This window comes from Bombina bombina, chromosome 4, assembly GCF_027579735.1.
Source record: "Bombina bombina isolate aBomBom1 chromosome 4, aBomBom1.pri, whole genome shotgun sequence".
Lineage (NCBI taxonomy): Eukaryota > Metazoa > Chordata > Amphibia > Anura > Bombinatoridae > Bombina > Bombina bombina.
In genome coordinates this window covers 1,225,267,625-1,225,288,103 of record NC_069502.1, presented here as the reverse complement: position 1 = coordinate 1,225,288,103, position 20,479 = coordinate 1,225,267,625, and the positions used below count along the sequence as shown (strand labels likewise).

At 42.5% G+C, this 20,479-nt stretch overlaps 1 protein-coding gene across 1 annotated transcript in view; it reads right to left on the bottom strand.

Annotated features, from left to right (window-relative positions):
• The window catches only part of XPO5 (exportin 5), a 630,805-nt gene that overhangs the window by 289,901 nt on the left and 320,425 nt on the right, over nt 1-20,479 (bottom strand). The window contains exon 18 of the mRNA XM_053712755.1: nt 14,552-14,751. Within this exon, the coding sequence (XP_053568730.1) occupies nt 14,552-14,751 (200 nt within the window). The remainder of the gene's footprint in view (nt 1-14,551; nt 14,752-20,479) is intronic.

Genomic DNA, 20,479 nt, shown 5'->3' with positions numbered 1-20,479 from the left:
CATAAACATGTCACTGTCATTAGTGCACTGTGGCACTAGCAGGTACTGAGCACATAAACATGTCACTGTCATTAGTACACTGTGACACTAGCAGGTACTGAGCACATAAACATGTCACTGTCATTAGTACACTGTGACACTAGCAGGTACTGAGCACATAAACATGTCACTGTCATTAGTACACTGTGACACTAGCAGGGACTGAGCACATAAACATGTCACTGTCATTAGTACCCTGTGATACTAGTAGGTACTGAGCACATAAACATGTCACTGTCATTAGTACACTGTGACACTAGCAGGTACTGAGCACATAAACATGTCACTGTCATTAGTACACTGTGACACTAGCAGGTACTGAGCACATAAACATGTCACTGTCATTAGTACACTGTGACACTAGCAGGTACTGAGCCTATAAACATGTCACTGTCATTAGTACCCTGTGACACTAGCAGGGACTGAGCACATAAACATGTCACTGTCATTATTACCCTGTGACACTAGCAGGGACTGAGCCTATAAACATGTCACTGTCATTAGTACACTGTGACACTAGCAGGTACTGAGCACATAAACATGTCACTGTCATTAGTAAACTGTGACACTAGCAGGTACTGAGCCTATAAACATGTCACTGTCATTAGTACACTGTGACACTAGCAGGTACTGAGCCTATAAACATGTCACTGTCATTAGTACCCTGTGACACTAGCAGGGACTGAGCCTATAAACATGTCACTGTCATTAGTACACTGTGACACTAGCAGGGACTGAGCACATAAACATGTCACTGTCATTAGTACCCTGTGACACTAGCAGGTACTGAGCCCATAAACATGTCACTGTCATTAGTACACTGACACTAGCAGGTACTGAGCACATAAACATGTAACTGTCATTAGTACACTGTGACACTAGCAGGTACTGAGCACATAAACATGTCACTGTCATTAGTACACTGTGGCACTAGCAGGGACTGAGCACATAAAACAGAATTTATGCTTACCTGATAAATTACTTTCTCCAACGGTGTGTCCGGTCCACGGCGTCATCCTTACTTGTGGGATATTCTCTTCCCCAACAGGAAATGGCAAAGAGTCCCAGCAAAGCTGGCCATATAGTCCCTCCTAGGCTCCGCCCACCCCAGTCATTCGACCGACGGACAGGAGGAAATATATATAGGAGAAACCATATGGTACCGTGGTGACTGTAGTTAGAGAAAATAATTCATCAGACCTGATTAAAAAACCAGGGCGGGCCGTGGACCGGACACACCGTTGGAGAAAGTAATTTATCAGGTAAGCATAAATTCTGTTTTCTCCAACATTGGTGTGTCCGGTCCACGGCGTCATCCTTACTTGTGGGAACCAATACCAAAGCTTTAGGACACGGATGAAGGGAGGGAGCAAATCAGGTTACCTAAACGGAAGGCACCACAGCTTGCAAAGCCTTTCTCCCAAAAATAGCCTCCGAAGAAGCAAAAGTATCAAATTTGTAAAATTTGGCAAAAGTGTGCAGTGAAGACCAAGTCGCTGCCTTACATATCTGGTCAACAGAAGCCTCGTTCTTGAAGGCCCATGTGGAAGCCACAGCCCTAGTGGAGTGAGCTGTGATTCTTTCAGGAGGCTGCCGTCCGGCAGTCTCATAAGCCAATCGGATGATGCTTTTAAGCCAAAAGGAAAGAGAGGTAGAAGTCGCTTTTTGACCTCTCCTTTTACCAGAATAAACAACAAACAAGGAAGATGTTTGTCTGAAATCTTTAGTAGCCTCTAAATAGAATTTTAGAGCACGGACAACGTCCAAATTGTGTAACAAACGTTCCTTCTTTGAAACTGGATTCGGACACAAAGAAGGTACAACTATCTCCTGGTTAATATTTTTGTTAGAAACAACTTTAGGAAGAAAACCAGGCTTAGTACGCAAAACCACCTTATCTGCATGGAACACCAGATAGGACGGAGAACACTGCAGAGCAGATAACTCTGAAACTCTTCTAGCAGAAGAAATTGCAACTAACAACAAAACTTTCCAAGATAGTAACTTAATATCTATGGAATGTAAAGGTTCAAACGGAACCCCTTGAAGAACTGAAAGAACTAGATTTAGACTCCAGGGAGGAGTCAAAGGTCTGTAAACAGGCTTGATCCTAACCAGAGCCTGAACAAATGCTTGAACATCTGGCACAGCTGCCAGTCTTTTGTGTAGCAAGACAGATAAAGCAGAGATCTGTCCTTTTAGAGAACTTGCAGATAATCCTTTCTCCAAACCTTCTTGTAGAAAGGAGAGAATCTTAGGAATTTTTATCTTATTCCATGGGAATCCTTTGGATTCACACCAACAGATATATTTTTTCCATATTTTATGGTAAATTTTTCTAGTTACAGGTTTTCTGGCCTGAACCAGAGTATCTATAACAGAATCTGAAAACCCACGCTTCGATAGAATCAAGCGTTCAATCTCCAAGCCGTCAGCTAGAGAGAGACCAGATTTGGATGTTCGAATGGACCCTGAACAAGAAGGTCCTGTCTCAAAGGTAGCTTCCATGGTGGAGCCGATGACATATTCACCAGGTCTGCATACCAAGTCCTGCGTGGCCACGCAGGAGCAATCAAGATCACCGAGGCCCTCTCCTGATTGATCCTGGCTACCAGCCTGGGAATGAGAGGAAACGGTGGAAATACATAAGCTAGGTTGAAGGTCCAAGGTGCTACTAGTGCATCTACTAGAGTCGCCTTGGGATCCCTGGATCTGGACCCGTAGCAAGGAACCTTGAAGTTCTGACGAGACGCCATCAGATCCATGTCTGGAATGCCCCATAATTGAGTTATTTGGGCAAAGATTTCCGGATGGAGTTCCCACTCCCCCGGATGGAATGTCTGACGACTCAGAAAATCCGCCTCCCAATTTTCCACTCCTGGGATGTGGATCGCAGACAAGTGGCAGGAGTGATCCTCCGCCCATTGAATTATTTTGGTCACTTCTTTCATCGCCAGGGAACTCCTTGTTCCCCCCTGATGATTGATATATGCAACGGTCGTCATGTTGTCTGATTGGAACCTTATGAATTTGGCCTTTGCTAGTTGAGGCCAAGCTCTGAGAGCATTGAATATCGCTCTCAGTTCCAGAATGTTTATCAGGAGAAGAGACTCTTCCCGAGACCATAGACCCTGAGCTTTCAGGGATTCCCAGACCGCACCCCAGCCCACTAGACTGGCGTTGGTCGTGACAATGACGCACTCTGGTCTGCGGAAGCTCATTCCCTGGGACAGATGGTCCAGGGTCAGCCACCAACGGAGTGAATCTCTGGTCTTTTGATCTACTTGAATCATTGGAGACAAGTCTGTATAATCCCCATTCCACTGTTTGAGCATGCACAGTTGTAATGGTCTTAGATGAATTCGTGCAAAAGGAACTATGTCCATTGTTGCAACCATCAATCCTACTACTTCCATGCACTGCGCTATGGAAGGACGAGGAACAGAATGAAGTACTTGACAAGAGCTTAGAAGTTTTGATTTTCTGACCTCTGTCAGAAAAATCCTCATTTCTAAGGAATCTATTATTGTTCCCAAGAAGGGAACTCTTGTCGACGGAGACAGAGAACTTTTTTCTTTGTTCACCTTCCATCCGTGAGATCTGAGAAAGGCTAGAACGATGTCCGTATGAGCCTTTGCTTTTGACAGGGACGACGCTTGTATTAGAATGTCGTCCAAGTAAGGTACTACTGCAATGCCCCTCGGTCTTAGAACCGCTAGAAGGGACCCTAGCACCTTTGTGAAAAATCCTTGGAGCAGTGGCTAATCCGAATGGGAGGGCCACAAACTGGTAATGCTTGTCCAGAAAAGCGAACCTTAGGAACTGATGATGTTCTTTGTGGATAGGAATATGTAGGTACGCATCCTTTAGATCCACGGTAGTCATAAATTGACTTTCCTGGATGGTGGGTAGAATCGTTCGAATGGTTTCCATCTTGAACGATGGTACCCTGAGAAATTTGTTTAGGATCTTCAAATCCAAAATTGGTCTGAACGTTCCCTCTTTTTTGGGAACTACGAACAGATTGGAATAAAATCCCATTCCATGTTCCTTTATTGGAACTGGGTGTATCACTCCCATCTTTAACAGGTCTTCTACACAATGTAAGAATGCCTGTCTCTTTATTTGATTTGAGGATAAGTGAGACATGTGGAACCTTCCCCTTGGGGGTAGTTCCTTGAATTCCAGGAGATAACCTTGAGAAACTATTTCTAGCGCCCAAGGATCCTGAACATCTCTTGCCCAAGCCTGAGCAAAGAGAGAGAGAGTCTGCCCCCCACTAGATCCGGTCCCGGATCGGGGGCTACTCCTTCATGCTGTTTTGTTAGCAGTGGCAGGCTTCTTGGCCTGCTTACCCTTGTTCCAGCCTTGCATTGGTTTCCAGGCTGGTTTGGGTTGTGAGGCATTACCCTCTTGCTTAGAGGATGCAGAATTAGAGGCCGGTCCGTTTCTGCGAAAGGGACGGAAATTAGACTTATTTTTAGCCTTAAAAGACCTATCTTGTGGAAGGGCGTGGCCCTTTCCCCCAGTGATGTCTGAAATAATCTCTTTCAATTCTGGTCCAAATAAAGTTTTACCTTTGAAAGGGATGTTAAGCAATTTTGTCTTGGATGACACATCCGCTGACCAAGACTTTAGCCAAAGCGCTCTGCGCACCACGATAGCAAACCCTGAATTTTTTGCCGCTAATCTAGCTAATTGCAAAGCGGCATCTAAAATAAAAGTTAGCCAATTTAAGTGCGTGAACTCTGTCCATAACCTCCTCATATGGAGTTTCTCTACTGAGCGACTTTTCTAGTTCCTCGAACCAGAACCACGCTGCCGTAGTGACAGGAACAATGCATGAAATTGGTTGTAGAAGGTAGCCTTGCTGTACAAAATTTTTTAAGCAAACCTTCCAATTTTTTATCCATAGGATCTTTGAAAGCACAACTATCTTCGATAGGAATAGTAGTGCGTTTGTTTAGAGTAGAAACTGCCCCCTCGACCTTAGGGACTGTCTGCCATAAATCCTTTCTGGGGTCGACCATAGGAAATAATTTCTTAAATATAGGGGGGGGAACAAAAGGTATGCCGGGCTTTTCCCACTCCTTATTTACTATGTCCGCCACCCGCTTGGGTATAGGAAAAGCGTCGGGGGGCACCGGAACCTCTAGGAACTTGTCCATCTTGCATAATTTCTCTGGAATGACCAAGTTGTCACAATCATCCAGAGTAGATAACACCTCCTTAAGCAGTGCGCGGAGATGTTCTAATTTAAATTTAAATGTCACAACATCAGGTTCAGCTTGATGAGAAATTTTTCCTGAATCTGAGATTTCTCCATCTGACAAAACCTCCCTCATGGCCCCTTCAGATTGGTGTGAGGGTATGTCAGAACAGTTATCATCAGCGCCCTCTTGCTCTTCAGTGTTTAAAACAGAGCAATCGCGCTTTCTCTGATAAGTAGGCATTTTGGATAAAATATTTGCTATGGAGCTATCCATTACAGCCGTTAATTGTTGCATGGTAATAAGCATTGGCGCACTAGATGTACTAGGGGCCTCCTGCGTGGGCAAAACTGGTGTAGACACAGTAGGAGATGATGTAGTATCATGTTTACTCCCCTCATTTGAGGAATCATCTTGGGCAATTTCATTATCTGTGGCAGTACTGTCCTTACTTTGTTTGGACGCTATGGCACAATTATCACATAAATTTAAATGGGGAGACACATTGGCTTTCATACATATAGAACATAGCTTATCTGATGGTACAGACATGTTAAACAGGCTTAAACTTGTCAACAAAGCACAAAAAAAGTTTTAAAACAAAACCGTTACTGTCTCTTTAAATTTCAAACAGAAAACACTTTATTACTGAATATGTGAAAAAGTATGAAGGAATTGTTCAAAAATTACCAAAATTTCACCACAGTGTCTTAAAGCATTAAAAGTATTGCACAATTTCAGAGCTTTAACCCTTAAAATAACGGAACCGGAGCCGTTTTTAAATTTAACCCCTATACAGTCCCAGCTATAGTCTTTGCTGAGACCCAACCAAGCCCAGAGGGGAATACGATACCAATTGACGCCTTCTAGAAGCTTTTCCAGTGATTTTTAGATCCTCACACATGCATCTGCATGCCCTGCTCTCAAAAAACAACTGCGCAGTAATGGCGCGAAAATGAGGCTCAGTCTATAACTAGAAAGGCCCCCTGACTGGAAAAGGTGTCTAACACAGTGCCTGCCGTTTTATAAACGTTCCCCAAGATTATAAATGCAAATTGTCAGCCTAAATCTGAATAATATGCCCAAATAAAGCAATCGATTTAGCCCATAAAAATGTCTACCAGTTTTTTAGCCCATATTCAGCCCTTTATTCTGTTTGTTTGACTAAGAAAATGGCTTACCGGTCCCCATGAGGGGAAATGACAGCCTTCCAGCATTACATCGTCTTGTTAGAAATATGGCTAGTCATACCTTAAGCAGAAAAGTCTGCTAACTGTTTCCCCCAACTGAAGTTACTTCATCTCAACAGTCCTATGTGGAAACAGCAATCGATTTTAGTTACTGTCTGCTAAAATCATCTTCCTCTCACAAACAGAAATCTTCATCCTTTTCTGTTTCAGAGTAAATAGTACATACCAGCACTATTTTAAAATAACAAACACTTGATAGAAGAATAAAAACTACATTTAAACACCAAAAAACTCTTAACCATCTCCGTGGAGATGTTGCCTGTGCAACGGCAAAGAGAATGACTGGGGTGGGCGGAGCCTAGGAGGGACTATATGGCCAGCTTTGCTGGGACTCTTTGCCATTTCCTGTTGGGGAAGAGAATATCCCACAAGTAAGGATGACGCCGTGGACCGGACACACCAATGTTGGAGAAACATGTCACTGTGATTAGTACCCTGTGACACAAGCAGAGACTGAGCACATAAACATGTCACTGTCATTAGTAAACTGTGACACTAGCAGGTACTGAGCCTATAAACATGTCACTGTCATTAGTACACTGTGACCCTAGCAGGGACTGAGCACATAAACATGTCACTGTCATTAGTACACTGTGACACTAGCAGGTACTGAGCACATAAACATGTCACTGTCATTAGTACACTGTGACACTAGCAGGGACTGAGCACATAAACATGTCACTGTCATTAGTACACTGTGACACTAGCAGGGACTGAGCACATAAACATGTCACTGTCATTAGTACACTGTGACACTAGCAGGGACTGAGCACATAAACATGTCACTGTCATTAGTACACTGTGACACTAGCAGGGACTGAGCACATAAACATGTCACTGTCATTAGTACACTGTGACACTAGCAGGGACTGAGCACATAAACATGTCACTGTCATTAGTACACTGTGACACTAGCAGGGACTGAGCACATAAACATGTCACTATCATTAGTACACTGTGACACTAGGTACTGAGCACATAAACATGTCACTGTCATTAGTACACTGTGACACTAGGTACTGAGCACATAAACATGTCACTGTCATTAGTACACTGTAACACTAGCAGGTACTGAGCACATAAACATGTCACTGTCATTAGTACACTGTGGCACTAGCAGGGACTGAGCACATAAACATGTCACTGTCATTAGTACACTGTGACACTAGCAGGTACTGAGCACATAAACACGTCACTGTCATTAGTACACTGTAACACTAGCAGGTACTGAGCACATAAACATGTCACTGTCATTAGTACACTGTGGCACTAGCAGGGACTGAGCACATAAACATGTCACTGTCATTAGTACACTGTTACACTAGCGGGTACTGAGCACATAAACATGTCACTGTCATTAGTACACTGTGACACTAGGTACTGAGCACATAAACATGTCACTGTCATTAGTACACTGTGACCCTAGCAGGGACTAAGCACATAAATATGTCACTGTCATTAGTACACTGTGATCCTAGCAGGTACTGAGCACATAAACATGTCACTGTCATTAGTACACTGTGACACTAGCAGGTACTGAGCACATAAACATGTCACTGTCATTAGTACCCTGTGACACCAGCAGGTACTGAGCACATAAACATGTCACTGTCATTAGTATACTGTGACACTAGCAGGTACTGAGCACATAAACATGTCACTGTCATTAGTAAACTGTGACACTAGCAGGGACTGAGCACATAAACATGTCACTGTCATTAGTACACTGTGGCACTAGCAGGTACTGAGCACATAAACATGTCACTGTCATTAGTACACTGTGACACCAGCAGGTACTGAGCACATAAACATGTCACTGTCATTAGTACCCTGTGACACTAGCAGGTACTGAGCACATAAACATGTCACTGTCATTAGTACACTGTGACACTAGCAGGTACTGAGTACATAAACATGTCACTGTCATTAGTACACTGTGACACTAGCAGGTACTGAGCACATAAACATGTCACTGTCATTAGTACCCTGTGACACTAGCAGAGGCTGAGCACATAAACATGTCACTGTCATTAGTACACTGTGACACTAGCAGGGACTGAGCCTATAAACATGTCACTGTCATTAGTACACTGTGACACTAGCAGGGACTGAGCACATAAACATGTCACTGTCATTAGTACACTGTGACACTAGCAGGGACTGAGCCTATAAACATGTCACTGTCATTAGTACACTGTGACACTAGCAGGGACTGAGCACATAAACATGTCACTATCATTAGTACACTGACACTAGCAGGTACTGAGCACATAAACATATCACTATCATTAGTTCACTGACACTAGCAGGTACTGAGCCTATAAACATGTCACTGTCATTAGTAAACTGTGACACTAGCAGGGACTGAGCACATAAACATGTCACTGTCATTAGTACACTGTGGCACTAGCAGGTACTGAGCACATAAACATGTCACTGTCATTAGTACACTGTGACACTAGCAGGTACTGAGCCTATAAACATGTCACTGTCATTAGTACACTGTGACACTAGCAGGTACTGAGCCTATAAACATGTCACTGTCATTAGTACACTGTGGCACTAGCAGGTACTGAGCTGATACATGTCACTGTCATTAGTACACTGTGACACTAGGTACTGAGCACATAAACATGTCACTGTCATTAGTACACTGTGGCACTAGCAGGTACTGAGCACATAAACATGTCACTGTCATTAGTACACTGTGGCACTAGCAGGTACTGAGCACATAAACATGTCACTGTCATTAGTACACTGTGACCCTAGCAGGGACTGAGCACATAAACATGTCACTGTCATTAGTACACTGTGGCACTAGCAGGTACTGAGCACATAAACATGTCACTGTCATTAGTACACTGTGACACTAGCAGGGACTGAGCACATAAACATGTCACTGTCATTAGTACACTGTAACACTAGCAGGTACTGAGCACATACACATGTCACTGTCATTAGTACACTGTGATCCTAGCAGGTACTGAGCACATAAACATGTCACTGTCATTAGTACACTGTGACACTAGCAGGTACTGAGCACATAAACATGTCACTGTCATTAGTACACTGTGGCACTAGCAGGGACTGAGCAAATAAACATGTCACTGTCATTAGTACACTGTGACACTAGCAGGGACTGAGCACATAAACATGTCACTGTCATTAGTACACTGTGACACTAGCAGGTACTGAGCACATAAACATGTCACTGTCATTAGTACACTGTGGCACTAGCAGGTACTGAGCCTATAAACATGTCACTGTCATTAGTACACTGTGACACTAGCAGGTACTGAGCCTATAAACATGTCACTGTCATTAGTACCCTGTGACACTAGCAGGTACTGAGCCTATAAACATGTCACTGTCATTAGTACACTGTGACACTAGCAGGTACTGAGCCTATAAACATGTCACTGTCATTAGTACCCTGTGACACTAGCAGGTACTGAGCACATAAACATGTCACTGTCATTACTACCCTGTGACACTAGCAGATACTGAGCACATAAACATGTCACTGTCATTAGTATACGGTGACACTAGCAGGGACTGAGCACATAAACATGTCACTGTCATTAGTACCCTGTGACACCAGCAGGAACTGAGCACATAAACATGTCACTGTCATTAGTACACTGTGACACTAGCAGGTACTGAGCACATAAACATGTCACTGTCATTAGAACACTGTGACACTAGCAGGTACTGAGCACATAAACATGTCACTGTCATTAGTACACTGTGACACTAGCAGGTACTGAGCACATAAACATGTCACTGTCATTAGTACACTGTGACACTAGCAGGTACTGAGCCTATAAACATGTCACTGTCATTAGTACACTGTGACACTAGCAGGTACTGAGCACATAAACATGTCACTGTCATTAGTACACTGTGACACTAGCAGGGACTGAGCACATAAACATGTCACTGTCATTAGTACACTGTGACACTAGCAGGTACTGAGCACATAAACATGTCACTGTCATTAGTACACTGTGACACTAGCAGGTACTGAGCACATAAACATGTCACTGTCATTAGTACACTGTGACACTAGCAGGTACTGAGCCTATAAACATATCACTGTCATTAGTACACTGTGACACTAGCAGGTACTGAGCACATAAACATGTCACTGTCATTAGTACACTGTGGCACTAGCAGGTACTGAGCAAATAAACATGTTACTGTCATTAGTACACTATGACACTAGCAGGTACTGAGCACATAAACATGTCACTGTCATTAGTACACTGTGACACTAGCAGGTACTGAGCCTATAAACATATCACTGTCATTAGTACACTGTGACACTAGCAGGTACTGAGCACATAAACATGTCACTGTCATTAGTACACTGTGACACTAGCAGGTACTGAGCAAATAAACATGTCACTGTCATTAGTACACTGTGACACTAGCAGGGACTGAGCACATAAACACGTCACTGTCATTAGTACACTGTGACACTAGCAGGTACTGAGCACATAAACATGTCACTGTCATTAGTACACTGTGACACTAGCAGGTACTGAGCAAATAAACATGTCACTCATTAGTACACTGTGACCCTAGCAGGTACTGAGCACATAAACATGTCACTGTCATTAGTACACTGTGACACTAACAGGTACTGAGCCTATAAACATGTCACTGTCATTAGTACACTGTGACACTAGCAGGGACTGAGCCTATAAACATGTCACTGTCATTAGTACACTGTGACCCTAGCAGGGTCTGAGCCTATAAACATGTCACTGTCATTAGTACACTGTGACACTAGCAGGGACTGAGCCTATAAACATGTCACTGTCATTAGTACCATGTGACACTAGCAGGTACTGAGCACATAAACATGTCACTGTCATTAGTACACTGTGACACTAGCAGGTACTGAGCCTATAAACATGTCACTGTCATTAGTACACTGTGACACTAGCAGGTACTGAGCACATAAACATGTCACTGTCATTAGTACACTGTGACACTAGCAGGTAATGAGCACATAAACATGTCACTCATTAGTACACTGTGACACTAGCAGGGACTGAGCACATAAACACGTCACTGTCATTAGTACACTGTGACACTAGCAGGTACTGAGCACATAAACATGTCACTGTCATTAGTACACTGTGACACTAGCAGGTACTGAGCCTATAAACATGTCACTGTCATTAGTACACTGTGACACTAGCAGGTACTGAGCACATAAACATGTCACTGTCATTAGTACACTGTGACACTAGCAGGTAATGAGCACATAAACATGTCACTGTCATTAGTACACTGTGACACTAGCAGGGACTGAGCACATAAACATGTCACTGTCATTAGTACACTGTGACCCTAGCAGGTACTGAGCACATAAACATGTCACTGTCATTAGTACACTGTGACCCTAGCAGGGACTGAGCACATAAACATGTCACTGTCATTAGTACACTGTGGCACTAGCAGGGACTGAGCACATAAACATGTCACTGTCATTAGTACACTGTGGCACTAGCAGGGACTGAGCACATAAACATGTCACTGTCATTAGTACACTGTGACACTAGCAGGTACTGAGCACATAAACATGTCACTGTCATTAGTACACTGTGGCACTAGCAGGTACTGAGCACATAAACATGTCACTGTCATTAGTACACTGTGACACTAGCAGGTACTGAGCACATAAACATGTTACTGTCATTAGTACACTGTGACACTAGCAGGTACTGAGCCCATAAACATGTCACTGTCATTAGTACACTGTGACACTAGCAGGTACTGAGCACATAAACATGTCACTGTCATTAGTACACTGTGACACTAGCAGGTACTGAGCCCATAAACATGTCACTGTCATTAGTACACTGTGACCCTAGCAGGGACTGAGCACATAAACATGTCACTGTCATTAGTACCCTGTGACCCTAGCAGGAACTGAGCAAATAAACATGTCACTGTCATTAGTACACTGTGACACTAGCAGGTACTGAGCCTATAAACATGTCACTGTCATTAGTACACTGTGACACTAGCAGGTACTGAGCACATAAACATGTCACTGTCATTAGTACACTGTGACACTAGCAGGGTCTGAGCCTATAAACATGTCACTGTCATTAGTACACTGTGACACTAGCAGGTACTGAGCACATAAACATGTCACTGTCATTAGTACACTGTGACACTAGCAGGGACTGAGCACATAAACATGTCACTGTCATTAGTACACTGTGGCACTAGCAGGTACTGAGCACATAAACATGTCACTGTCATTAGTACACTGTGACCCTAGCAGGAACTGAGCAAATAAACATGTCACTGTCATTAGTACACTGTGACACTAGCAGGTACTGAGCCTATAAACATGTCACTGTCATTAGTACACTGTAAAACTAGCAGGTACTGAGCACATAAACATGTCACTGTCATTAGTACACTGTGACACTAGCAGGTACTGAGCCTATAAACATGTCACTGTCATTAGTACCCTGTGACACTAGCAGGTACTGAGCACATAAACATGTCACTGTCATTAGTACCCTGTGACACTAGCAGGTAATGAGCACATAAACATGTCACTGTCATTAGTACCCTGTGACACTAGCAGGTACTGAGCACATAAACATGTCACTGTCATTAGTACACTGTGACACTAGCAGGTACTGAGCCTATAAACATGTCACTGTCATTAGTACACTGTAAAACTAGCAGGTGCTGAGCACATAAACACGTCACTGTCATTAGTACCCTGTGACACTAGCAGGTACTGAGCACATAAACATGTCACTGTCATTAGTACCCTGTGACACTAGCAGGTACTGAGCACATAAACATGTCACTGTCATTAGTACACTGTGACACTAGCAGGTACTGAGCACATAAACATGTCACTGTCATTAGTACACTGTGACACTAGCAGGGACTGAGCACATAAACATGTCACTGTCATTAGTACACTGTGACACTAGCAGGTGCTGAGCACATAAACATGTCACTGTCATTAGTACACTGTGACACTAGCAGGTACTGAGCACATAAACATGTCACTGTCATTAGTACACTGTGGCACTAGCAGGTACTGAGCCTATAAACATGTCACTGTCATTAGTACACTGTAACACTAGCAGGGACTAAGCACATAAACATGTCACTGTCATTAGTACACTGTGACACTAGCAGGTACTGAGCACATAAACATGTCACTGTCATTAGTACACTGTGACACTAGCAGGTACTAAGTCCATAAACATGTCACTGTCATTAGTGCACTGTAACACTAGCAGGTACTGAGCCTATAAACATGTCACTGTCATTAGTACACTGTGACACTAGCAGGTACTGAGCCTATAAACATGTCACTGTCATTAGTACACTGTAACACTAGCAGGGACTAAGCACATAAACATGTCACTGTCATTAGTACACTGTGACACTAGCAGGTACTGAGCACATAAACATGTCACTGTCATTAGTACACTGTGACACTAGCAGGGACTGAGCCTATAAACATGTCACTGTCATTAGTACACTGTGACACTAGCAGGGACTAAGCACATAAACATGTTACTGTCATTAGTACACTGTGACACTAGCAGGGACTAAGCACATAAACATGTCACTGTCATTAGTACACTGTGACACTAGCAGGTACTGAGCACATAAACATGTCACTGTCATTAGTACACTGTGACACTAGCAGGTACTGAGCACATAAACATGTCACTGTCATTAGTACACTGTGACACTAGCAGGTACTGAGCACATAAACATGTCACTGTCATTAGTACACTGTGGCACTAGCAGGTACTGAGCACATAAACATGTCACTGTCATTAGTACACTGTGACACTAGCAGGTACTGAGCACATAAACATGTCACTGTCATTAGTACACTGTGACACTAGCGGGTACTGAGCACATAAACATGTCACTGTCATTAGTACACTGTGACACTAGCAGGTACTAAGCACATAAACATGTCACTGTCATTCGTACACTGTGACACTAGCAGGGTAACGGTCGTGTAGGTCTGTCGTCTGTTACCTTTGCACCTCCTCGGACAACCAAATAGACAGGATGGGGCTAAACAGCTCGGCCAGGAAGGTTCGCTGCCTCTCGTAATTTGCGAACTTGTTGCTGACCAGCACAATAGCCTCAATGCAAGAGCATCGCTCCAACTGCGTCAGCAGACGTTTTTCATTTACTACCTGCCTGACATAGTTGTACATCAGCTGGAAATGGGTCTGTGGAAAGAGAGAAGCGGTGTTAACATCACAGTGAGCCAGGATAACACACGAGTATCTGGTACACGATACAAGCTGTATCCCCTACTGCAGATGGAAACCTTTATTTGTATATGTGACAAACAATACCGTTATCAGCACAACACAAGCAAATTGTGCCTAAATAAACTGTACCTACTAATAATACTGTCCTTATCTAGTGTATTTGTATATGTGACAAACGATACCGTTATCAGCGCAGCACAAGCACCGTGCACACTGTGTGCCTAAATAAACTGTACCTACTAATAATACTGTCCTTATCTAGTGTATTTGTATATGTGACAAACAATACCGCTAACAGCACAGCACAAGCACCGTGTGCCTAAATAAACTGTACCTACTAATAATACTGTCCTTATCCAGTGTATTTGTATATGTGACAAACAATACTGTTATCAGCGTAGCACAAGCACCGTGTGCCTAAATAAACTGTACCTACTAATAATACTGTCCTTATCTAGTGTATTTGTATATGTGACAAACAATCCCGTTATCAGCGTAGCACAAGCACCGTGTGCCTAAATAAACTGTACCTACTAATAATACTGTCCTTATCCAGTGTATTTGTATATGTGACAAACAATACCGTTATCAGCGTAGCACAAGCACTGTGTGCCTAAATAAACTGTACCTACTAATAATACTGTCCTTATCCAGTGTATTTGTATATGTGACAAACAATACCGCTAACAGCACAGCACAAGCACCGTGTGCCTAAATAAACTGTACCTACTAATAATACTGTCCTTATCCAGTGTATTTGTATATGTGACAAACAATACTGTTATCAGCGTAGCACAAGCACCGTGTGCCTAAATAAACTGTACCTACTAATAATACTGTCCTTATCTAGTGTATTTGTATATGTGACAAACAATCCCGTTATCAGCGTAGCACAAGCACCGTGTGCCTAAATAAACTGTACCTACTAATAATACTGTCCTTATCCAGTGTATTTGTATATGTGACAAACAATACCGTTATCAGCGTAGCACAAGCACTGTGTGCCTAAATAAACTGTACCTACTAATAATACTGTCCTTATCCAGTGTATTTGTATATGTGACAAACAATACCGCTAACAGCACAGCACAAGCACCGTGCACACCGTGTGCCTAAATAAACTGTACCTACTAATAATACTGTCCTTATCCAGTGTATTTGTATATGTGACAAACAATACTGTTATCAGCGTAGCACAAGCACCGTGTGCCTAAATAAACTGTACCTACTAATAATACTGTCCTTATCCAGTGTATTTGTATATGTGACAAACGATACCGTTATCAGCGCAGCACAAGCACCGTGCACACCGTGTGCCTAAATAAACTGTACCTACTAATAATACTGTCCTTATCCAGTGTATTTGTATATGTGACAAACAATAGCGCTAACAGCACAGCACAAGCACCGTGTGCCTAAATAAACTGTACCTACTAATAATACTGTCCTTATCCAGTGTATTTGTATATGTGACAAACAATACCGCTAACAGCACAGCACAAGCACCGTGCACACTGTATACCTAAATAAACTGTACCTACTAATAATACTGTCCTTATCCAGTGTATTTGTATATGTGACAAACAATCCCGTTATCAGCGCAGCACAAGCACCATGCACACTGTGTAACTAAATAAACTGTACCTACTAATAATACTGTCCTTTTCTAGTGTATTTGTGACAAACAATACCGCTAACAGCACAGCACAAGCACCGTGCACACCGTGTGCCTAAATAAACTGTACCTACTAATAATACTGTCCTTATCCAGTGTATTTGTATATGTGACAAACAATCCCGTTATCAGCGTAGCACAAGCACCGTGTGCCTAAATAAACTGTACCTACTAATAATACTGTCCTTATTCAGTGTATTTGTATATGTGACAAACAATCCCGTTATCAGCGCAGCACAAGCACCGTGCACACCGTGTGCCTAAATAAACTGTACCTACTAATAATACTGTCCTTATTCAGTGTATTTGTATATGTGACAAACAATACCGTTATCAGCGCAGCACAAGCACCGTGCACACCGTGTGCCTAAATAAACTGTACCTACTAATAATACTGTCCTTATTCAATGTATTTGTATATGTGACAAACGATACCATTATCAGCGCAGCACAAGCACCGTGTGCCTAAATAAACTGTACCTACTAATAATGCTGTCCTTATCTAGTGTATTTGTATATGTGACAAACGATACCGTTATCAGCGCAGCACAAGCACCGTGCACACTGTGTGCCTAAATAAACTGTACCTACTAATAATGCTGTCCTTATCTAGTGTATTTGTATATGTGACAAACGATACCGTTATCAGCGCAGCACAAGCACCGTGCACACTGTGTGCCTAAATAAACTGTACCTACTAATAATACTGTCCTTATCCAGTGTATTTGTATATGTGACAAACAATAGCGCTAACAGCACAGCACAAGCACCGTGCACACCGTGTGCCTAAATAAACTGTACCTACTAATAATACTGTCCTTATCCAGTGTATTTGTATATGTGACAAACAATAGCGCTAACAGCACAGCACAAGCACCGTGCACACCGTGTGCCTAAATAAACTGTACCTACTAATAATACTGTCCTTATCCAGTGTATTTGTATATGTGACAAAAATACTGTTATCAGCACAGCACAAGCACCGTGTGCCTAAATAAACTGTACCTACTAATAATACTGTCCTTATCCAGTGTATTTGTATATGTGACAAACAATACCGTTATCAGCGCAGCACAAGCACCGTGCACACCGTGTGCCTAAATAAACTGTACCTATTAATAATACTGTCCTTATCCAGTGTATTTGTATATGTGACAAACAATCCCGTTATCAGCGCAGCACAAGCACCGTGCACACCGTGTGCCTAAATAAACTGTACCTATTAATAATACTGTCCTTATCCAGTGTATTTGTATATGTGACAAACAATACCGCGCACAGCACAAGCACCGTGCACACCGTGTGCCTAAATAAACTGTACCTACTAATAATACTGTCCTTTTCTAGTGTATTTGTGACAAACAATACCGCTAACAGCACAGCACAAGCACCGTGCACACCGTGTGCCTAAATAAACTGTACCTACTAATAATACTGTCCTTATCCAGTGTATTTGTATATGTGACAAACAATCCCGTTATCAGCGTAGCACAAGCACCGTGTGCCTAAATAAACTGTACCTACTAATAATACTGTCCTTATTCAGTGTATTTGTATATGTGACAAACAATCCCGTTATCAGCGCAGCACAAGCACCGTGCACACCGTGTGCCTAAATAAACTGTACCTACTAATAATACTGTCCTTATTCAGTGTATTTGTATATGTGACAAACAATACCGTTATCAGCGCAGCACAAGCACCGTGCACACCGTGTGCCTAAATAAACTGTACCTACTAATAATACTGTCCTTATTCAATGTATTTGTATATGTGACAAACGATACCATTATCAGCGCAGCACAAGCACCGTGTGCCTAAATAAACTGTACCTACTAATAATGCTGTCCTTATCTAGTGTATTTGTATATGTGACAAACGATACCGTTATCAGCGCAGCACAAGCACCGTGCACACTGTGTGCCTAAATAAACTGTACCTACTAATAATGCTGTCCTTATCTAGTGTATTTGTATATGTGACAAACGATACCGTTATCAGCGCAGCACAAGCACCGTGCACACTGTGTGCCTAAATAAACTGTACCTACTAATAATACTGTCCTTATCCAGTGTATTTGTATATGTGACAAACAATAGCGCTAACAGCACAGCACAAGCACCGTGCACACCGTGTGCCTAAATAAACTGTACCTACTAATAATACTGTCCTTATCCAGTGTATTTGTATATGTGACAAAAATACTGTTATCAGCACAGCACAAGCACCGTGTGCCTAAATAAACTGTACCTACTAATAATACTGTCCTTATCCAGTGTATTTGTATATGTGACAAACAATACCGTTATCAGCGCAGCACAAGCACCGTGCACACCGTGTGCCTAAATAAACTGTACCTATTAATAATACTGTCCTTATCCAGTGTATTTGTATATGTGACAAACAATCCCGTTATCAGCGCAGCACAAGCACCGTGCACACCGTGTGCCTAAATAAACTGTACCTATTAATAATACTGTCCTTATCCAGTGTATTTGTATATGTGACAAACAATACCGCGCACAGCACAAGCACCGTGCACACCGTGTGCCTAAATAAACTGTACCTATTAATAATACTGTCCTTATTCAGTGTACAGGGAGTGCAGAATTATTAGGCAAGTTGTATTTTTGAGGATTAATTTTATTATTGAACAACAACCATGTTCTCAATGAACCCAAAAAACTCATTAATATCAAAGCTGAATAGTTTTGGAAGTAGTTTTTAGTTTGTTTTTAGTTTTAGCTATTTTAGGGGGATATCTGTGTGTGCAGGTGACTATTACTGTGCATAATTATTAGGCAACTTAACAAAAAACAAATATATACCCATTTCAATTATTTATTTTTACCAGTGAAACCAATATAACATCTCAACATTCACAAATATACATTTCTGACATTCAAAAACAAAACAAAAACAAATCATTGACCAATATAGCCACCTTTCTTTGCAAGGACACTCAAAAGCCTGCCATCCATGGATTCTGTCAGTGTTTTGATCTGTTCACCATCAACATTGCGTGCAGCAGCAACCACAGCCTCCCAGACACTGTTCAGAGAGGTGTACTGTTTTCCCTCCTTGTAAATCTCACATTTGATGATGGACCACAGGTTCTCAATGGGGTTCAGATCAGGTGAACAAGGAGGCCATGTCATTAGATTTTCTTCTTTTATACCCTTTCTTGCCAGCCACGCTGTGGAGTACTTGGACGCGTGTGATGGAGCATTGTCCTGCATGAAAATCATGTTTTTCTTGAAGGATGCAGACTTCTTCCTGTACCACTGCTTGAAGAAGGTGTCTTCCAGAAACTAGCAGTAGGACTGGGAGTTGAGCTTGACTCCATCCTCAACCCAAAAAGGCCCCACAAGCTCATCTTTGATGATACCAGCCCAAACCAGTACTCCACCTCCACCTTGCTGGCGTCTGAGTCAGACTGGAGCTCTCTGCCCTTTACCAATCCAGCCACGGGCCCATCCATCTGGCCCATCAAGACTCACTCTCATTTCATCAGTCCATAAAACCTTAGAAAAATCAGTCTTGAGATATTTCTTGGCCCAGTCTTGACGTTTCAGCTTGTGTGTCTTGTTCAGTGGTGGTTGTCTTTCAGCCTTTCTTACCTTGGCCATGTCTCTGAGTATTGCACACCTTGTGCTTTTGGGCACTCCAGTGATGTTGCAGCTCTGAAATATGGCCAAACTGGTGGCAAGTGGCATCTTAGCAGCTGCACGCTTGACTTTTCTCAGTTCATGGGCAGTTATTTTGCGCCTTGGTTTTTCCACACGCTTCTTGCGACCCTGTTGACTATTTTGAATGAAACGCTTGATTGTTCGATGATCACGCTTCAGAAGCTTTGCAATTTTAAGAGTGCTGCATCCCTCTGCAAGATATCTCACTATTTTTGACTTTTCTGAGCCTGTCAAGTCCTTCTTTTGACCCATTTTGCCAAAGGAAAGGAAGTTGCCTAATAATTATGTACACCTGATATAGGGTGTTGATGTCATTAGA